General features: G+C 40.1%; 1 protein-coding gene and 1 long non-coding RNA gene across 4 annotated transcripts in view; one reads left to right on the plus strand and one right to left on the minus strand.

Annotated features, from left to right (window-relative positions):
• The window catches only part of PTPRO (protein tyrosine phosphatase receptor type O), a 277,974-nt gene that overhangs the window by 187,234 nt on the left and 83,660 nt on the right, over positions 1-7,080 (plus strand). For all 3 annotated transcript variants that reach the window (XM_017873696.1, XM_017873688.1, XM_017873702.1), the window contains exon 8: positions 6,233-6,353. In XM_017873696.1, coding sequence (XP_017729185.1) covers positions 6,233-6,353 — 121 coding nt within the window. The remainder of the gene's footprint in view (positions 1-6,232; positions 6,354-7,080) is intronic.
• LOC108530684 (uncharacterized) overlaps positions 1-7,080 on the minus strand; it is a 92,987-nt gene that overhangs the window by 18,933 nt on the left and 66,974 nt on the right. The window lies entirely within an intron of this gene.

Genomic DNA, 7,080 nt, shown 5'->3' on the forward strand with positions numbered 1-7,080 from the left:
TGACTGCACTGTATAGAATAAGGCCTCAGCTTAAAATGAATGATGAGAGTCCAGAGGAGTTCACAGAAGAAGGAGCTGAGCATGAGTAACATGGATGAAGGGGAAAGAGGATTTGGAAACTGGTTGGAGAAAACATCGCAGAGGAGACAACCAAGCAGAGGGTTGGAGGGGTTTTTGTGTGTTTGTTTTACTTTTTTCCATTCCTTTAATTTTCATTTTACTGTAAAAGTGACACATTATTGTTAAAAAAAAAAAAAAAAAAAACTTAAAAATGTAAAGAATATAAAGTAGGCTGGGCACGGTGGCTCACGCCTGTAATCCCAGCACTTTGGGAGGCCAAGGCGGGTGGATCACCTGAGGTCAGGAGTTCAAGACCAGCCTGGCCAACATGGTGAAACCTCGTCTCCACTAAAAATACAAAAATTAGCCAGGCGTGGTGGCATGTGCCTGTAATCCCAGCTGCTAGGGGAAGCTGAGGCAGGAGAATCGCTTGAACCTGGGAGGTAGGGGTTGCAGTGAGCTGAGATGTTGCCACTGCACTCCAGCCTGGGCGACAAAGCGAGACTCGGTCTCGAAAATAAATAAATAAATAAATAATATAAAGTAAAAAACTACCCCCTCACCAGTCACAACTGAAAAGAGCTTTGAAGAATATATAGGAGTCAGCTGTGCACAGAGGCGAGCGAGGGGCAGGCAGAGACAGTGTGCAACTCAGTAGTCCTGTGAGTGGTTAGCAGAAGGAATGCACATGCCAGACCAATCCTTAGTAAAACCGTGCGACTGGAGCCGAGTGGACCTTGCTCTCAGATGCCCTGAGAACCTGCGGCCCAGTCCTATTTTTCTAAATTCTGGCCTTATGTTTTTACACGGTCAAATTTGGTGGTTCTTGGTGTCTTACAAACATATTTTCTTCCCTAAAGGCAAAAGGAAAAAAATAGTTATCAATTCATGTGGAGTACATTGGAAATGTAATGTGCAGAAAAGATGTTTGCCGTATGAGAGCTATTTGGGATGTTTCCATTCCTCCTAGGAAAATTAAGCATTTAATGAAATTCAAACAATGATAAATTGTGAATTGATAAGATGAATTCAGGAATCGTGTTCTTTGAAGCACTAGAAAGCCATAGAATGCTGAGATAAGCCCTTACTTGAAAATGAGGCATCCCTTGAGTTGAATTAAATTAAGGAATAAATATGCTAAACCGATTAACTAGTAATCACAGTTCATTGTGTAACTTATTAGCTTCCTTTCCTGAGTGTACCCAAGATGACTGACTCATTACATTGACAGAAAAACGTGTTTTCCCCTACAGACCTTGACCTAGAACTCAACTGCTTCAAGGTAGATTTCTCCCCTTGCCCTACCTAATATACACATTATATATCTTTCACATAAGATTACAAAGGTTAAAGGAAGAGATAGATATTGTAAATTATCAATGAGCCAGAAAAGACTAGTCCAAATGTACTTTTACAATATCTTCTCAAAATGCAAATAGGAAAACAGAACATGAAATGTCCTATTCAGCATTATAAGCAAGAAGACTAATATTTAAAGGGGAGAGCAGAAATGAGACCACCATGCTAGGCATCATCTCAATTACCACAAGAACTTTTTGAGATTTGTATAATATACCACAATAGTCCATTATGCCACTAAATAAATGTGTAGAAAAGCACCAATGGAAAGATCACAGAAAGTGGAAATAAGACCATCTCAGACTCAAAGGAACCTACACTATCATCTAGTTCAACCCTATTATTTAAGAGTCTATCATATACAGGTGCAGTGGCTGCTGTAATCCCAGCACTTTCGGAAGCTATGGTGGGCAGATCACTTGAGCTCAGAAGCTCAAGACTAGCCTGGGCAACATAGAGAAACCCTGTCTCCACGAAAAAAAAAAAAAATTATCTATCATATACTTATTTCGACTACTATGCTTTCTAGTACATTTTTCTCCTTATTCCTTTAGCTGAGGAGGAATAGAATAGAACTGGTATCCAATTGGAGAGACATTGGACTCAACTAAATTCTCAGGAATGAGGACTAAGACAGTCAGGAAAAATATTGGGATGCTAAATGAGTGGAAATTAAGGGGGAGTGGAGTGTGAAATTATTTTGTAAAAAATAAAACACATTACTTAACATGCAGAATGCAGAGGCATTCCACTTTTCCTCCTCCAACACACACCCAAGGAGGTCCAGGCTAAATAAAAAGGCATGGAGAAACATAGAAGTGTAAATATAGGTTAGTAGCTCAGTAAATATTCAGAAATTGGGGAGGATGGAAACTAGTGTTTATAACTTATTACCAAGTCAGGTAATCTGTAATCCAATTACCCTTTTGTCATTTTTAAAATAATATGATGTATGTGCCCATAGCTACTTCTTATTCTTGTTTGTTTGTTTCTTTGTATGTTTTTTATGAGACGGAGTCTCGCTCTGTTGCCAGGCTGGAGTATGGAGTGCAAAGTCAGGATCTCGGCTCACTGCAACCTCTGCCTCCTGGGTTCACGCGATTCTCCTGCCTCAGCCTCTCAATTAGCTGTGACTACAGGTGTGCACCACCACGCCCAGCTAATTTTTGTATTTTTAGTTGAGACGGGGTTTCACCATGTTGACCAGGATGTTCTCAATCTCTTGACCTCATGATCCACCCACCTCGGCCTTCCAAAGTGATGGGATTACAGGCGTGAGCCACCGTGCCCGGTTATAATGGCATATTTAAACAGCTATGATTCCAGATAGTCATTTGAATAGTTAGAATCAACTATTACCTAAAATATTATCAAAAGAAAGGAACCTTAACATTACCCTGAAACAATCTATGCTCCTTATGTCCTTTATTATTCTAAACATTCTAAATAGGCAAAATGGGTTATTAATGAGCTAGGTCAGCATTTACACTTATAGTCAGATGTCTACAATGTGTTAAGTTTAAATGGAGCAATTTTTTTGTTTTTTGGGGGGGTTTTTTTGAGATGGAGTCTTGCTCTGTCACCTAGGCTCAAGTGTAGCGGCATAATCTCGGCTCACTGCAACCTCCACCTCCCAGTTGCAAGCGATTCTCTTGCCTCAGCCTCCCAAGGAGCTGGAACTACAGAAGTGAGCCACCATGCCTCACTAATTTTTGTGTTTTTAGTAGAGTCAGGGTTTCACCATGTTGGCTAGGCTGGTCTCGAATTCCCAACCTCAGGTGATCTACCTGGCTCAGCCTCCCAAAGTGCTGGGATTATAGGCGTGAGCCACTGCACCCGGCCTGGAGCAATGTTGATAATATAACACATTATGTGGTTCAATAGCATATTATTTATGTATATATGTTAGAAGAAGGCCTAGAATAATGCACATCAAAATGTCAGGATTTGTGGGAGGAGAACAAACAAAACTTCCAATTTACTTCATTTGTTCTTTTATTGGGTGAGCAATTTTTACAATAAGCATATATGTTTTATCATATAAAGTGTATTTTAAATAAATAAAATAATACTGCTTAGTTGTGGATAATATGCATCTTCTTATCATCGTTTGTCTCTTTAGAAAATTCTCTATCAGGCTGGGCATGCAGTTCATCCATGCAATCCCAGCACTTTGGGAGGTCAAGACAGGAAAGGCGCTTGAGACCAGGAGTTTGAGACCAGCCTGGCCAACATAATGAAACCCTGTCTCTACTAGAAACACAAAAATAAGCTGAGCATGATGGCGCACACCTGTAATTCCAGCTACTTGGGTAGCTGAAGCACAAGAATCACTTGAACCCAGGAGGCAGAGGTTGCAGTGAGCCAAGATCGTGCCACTGCACTCCAGCTTGGGCAACAGAGTGACAGAGCAAGACTCTGTCTCAAAAAGAAAGAAAAGAGAAGAAAGAAAGAGAGAAAGAGAGGAAGAAAGGAAAGAAAGAAAAAAAGAAAAAGAAAGAGAAAGAAAGAAAGAAAAGAAAGAAAGAAAGAAAGAAAGAAAGAAAGAAAGAAAGAAAGAAAGAAAGAAAGAGAGAGAGAGAAGGGAGGGAGGGAGGAAGGAAGGAAGGAAGGAAGGAAGGAAGGAAATTTCTCTATCAGATGAAGAGATCTAGTTGACTAAATCTGCCTATATGGCTTCCAGCAGAATTAAAAATCTAAAAGTTGTGCAAGATACCCTGATATGAAAGAGTATAAATTGGAGAGAAAGAATGAAAATGCCAATTTATTAATTCAATGTAATCTTATCTTGTTCAAGCCAGTGGAAAGTAAATTTTGGTATATGGCTCCTTTTACTTACATGTAGAGCAAGTTGTACCAATTCAGATTACATAATTTCTACTGTGTATAATCAGTTTCCAGTGCGGAAAGTTTTAAAATTCGTATCATATCACCAGTTCTATATTAATCCTTAAAATCTTAATGAGACTCCAAAAAACACCTTACAGCATAGATAAGCTGTAAACAACATTGTTCTCCATTGATTCATGTTCCTTATTGGAGCGATTCCACAATTTTATGTATCCTAGAGGTCAAAAAGTTAATAAGATGAATAAAGGTTAGTATTTATTGATACTCGGTTTAAACATTCTCAAACTCTATGAGGTATATAATTTTATTACCTATATTTTAGCAACGAAGTAACCAAGGCAAGAATTTTCAATAAATTGTAAAGCATAAATAAACCCCCATGCTAATAATGAGCAGAGTCAGGATTTGATTCCAGGTAGTCCGAAAAAAGAATCTGTGTTCTTTCCACCAAGCAATACTCTCTTAAATATTGGAGACACTGAAGGTCAAAGCAGCACCTTAACCTCTTAGTTGAATGATCAATTATTATGCGTGCCAACATTCAACTTTAATAAATGCATTTTATTCATCTATATGTTCTCACTGTTTTTCTCTATATGGTATTTGTTATGTATCCAAATTTTTTTTTAAAAGAGCAGGGCCAGGTGTGGTGGCTCACGCCTGTAATCCTAGCACTCTAGGAGGACCAGGCGGGCAGATCACCTCAGGTCAAGAGTTCAAGACCAGCCTGGCCAACATGGTGAAACCCTGTCTCCACTAAAAATACAAAAATTAGCTGGACGTGGTGGTGCGCAACTGTAATCACAGCTACTCAGGAGCCTGAGTCAGGAGAATCGCTTGAACCTGGGAGGTGGAGGTTGCAGTGAGCTGAGATTGCACCACTTCACTCCAGCCTGGGCGACAGAGCAAGACTCCGTCTCAAGAAAAAAAAAAAGAACAGTAAAGAAAGTCTCATCTACATGAGAAGTGTTCTCTACAGTATTATTTTAGGGGACTACAACAGCCTGGCAGGGTGCTTACCAGGACATCTCGATGCTTAGCACAGTGACCTGCCCATAGTGTAGATTAGAGATCCCAGCACTAGGCTTCCAGTCCCAACACTGTATCTAAATATATGACCTTGGCCATTCTCTGGCTTTACTACATTTATTAAATGAGCACTTTGGACTAGGTCATCTCTAAGGTCATTTCCATTTCTTTTTTTTTTTTTTTTTTTTTTTTTTTTTTTTTTTTTTTTTTTTTTTTTGAGAGCTTGTTTCACTCTGTTTCCCAGGCTGGAGTGCAGTGGCATGATCTTGGCTCACTGCAACCTCTGCCTCGTGAGTTCAAGCAATTCTCCTACCCCAGTCTCCTGAGTAGCTGAGATTACAGGCACCCGCCACCATGCCTGGCTAATTTTCTTTGTATTTTAGTAGAGACAGGGTTTCACCATGTTCATCAGGCTGGTCTTGAACTCCTGACTTCAAATGATCCGCCTGCCTTGGCCCCCCAAAGTGCTGGGATTACACACGTGAGTCACTATGCCCAGCGGTCATTTCCATTTCTATAATTAGATATTATATGCTTCTAAGTGACAGGAGACTAAAGACATTTCTGTACTGATATTTGCATGTAATCAGCTGACACTACAATTTAGAATGTCAGACTATCCTCATGGTATTGCTGATTTGATTATGGTTAGAGGCTGATGTATCTCTAGTGTGCATAGTTACAATTGACATTGATGGGTATAAAGCAGTTCACAGGGCTTAGAATAGAAAAAATTTGAATCTTCTAGGTTCCCTTCAAAGTTCACATAAACTATAAATCATTCTAATTTTGGAATCTGACAGCTTCAGTAAAGCCTTCTGGATTTCAAAGTCATCTGTGATTCCAAAAAGAGTCTCTGAATATTATTTCAGCCTCTGTGTAACATTCTGAAAGCCCACCTCTAAATAAATCTTATCGGGTGTTTGGTTTAAAGGTGAACTCAAGCAAACCTGTTATTGAAAATCTGGTTCCTGGTGCCCAGTACCAGGTGGTAATATACCTAAGGAAAGGCCCTTTGATTGGACCACCTTCAGATCCTGTGACATTTGCTATTGGTAAGTTGCTGGCCAAAAGAAGAATGAGTGACCTATATATTAGGGTACTGACTGGAGGGGTGCAATGTGCAAGCTCAAATCATTATCATCATATTTGGAAAGCCTATCTTAGTTCATCCAATATGCTACCTTCAGAGTAATAAACAACTAGAATTGTATACTTGGAAAACATTCTTAATATTTATTACTTGTGGAAAAACTCAGAGGCAAACATACTTACTTTAGTTTTCAATGATTACACAACAAGAGTAAAGCTGTGTGCTGTGGCACACACCTACAGTTCCAGCTACTTGGGAGGCTGAGGAGGGAGGACTCCTTGAGCCCAGAAGTTGTTTTTTGTTGTTGTTGTTGTTGTTGTTGTTGTTGTTGTTGTTTTTGAGACAGAGTCTCGCTCTGTCACCCAGGTTGGAATGCAGTGGTGCGATCTCAGCTCACTGCAACTTCCGCCTCCCAGGTTCAAGCGATTCTCCTGCCTCAGCCTCCTGAGCAGCTGGGACCACAGGCACGTGCCACCACACCTGGCTAATTTTTTGTATTTTTTGAAGAGATGGGGTTTCACCATGTTAGCCAGGATGGTCTTGATCTCCTGACCTCACGATCTGCCCGTCTTGGCCTCCCAAAGTGCTGGGATTACAGGCATGAGCCACCACGCCTAGCCGAGCCCAGAAGTTGTAATCCAGCCTTGGTAACACAGCAGACCTTGTCTCAAAAAAAAAAAAAAAAAAAA

The sequence above is a fragment of the Rhinopithecus bieti genome, unplaced genomic scaffold (assembly GCF_001698545.2).
Source record: "Rhinopithecus bieti isolate Rb0 unplaced genomic scaffold, ASM169854v2 scaffold_110, whole genome shotgun sequence".
In the NCBI taxonomy this organism is placed as follows: Eukaryota; Metazoa; Chordata; class Mammalia; order Primates; family Cercopithecidae; genus Rhinopithecus; species Rhinopithecus bieti.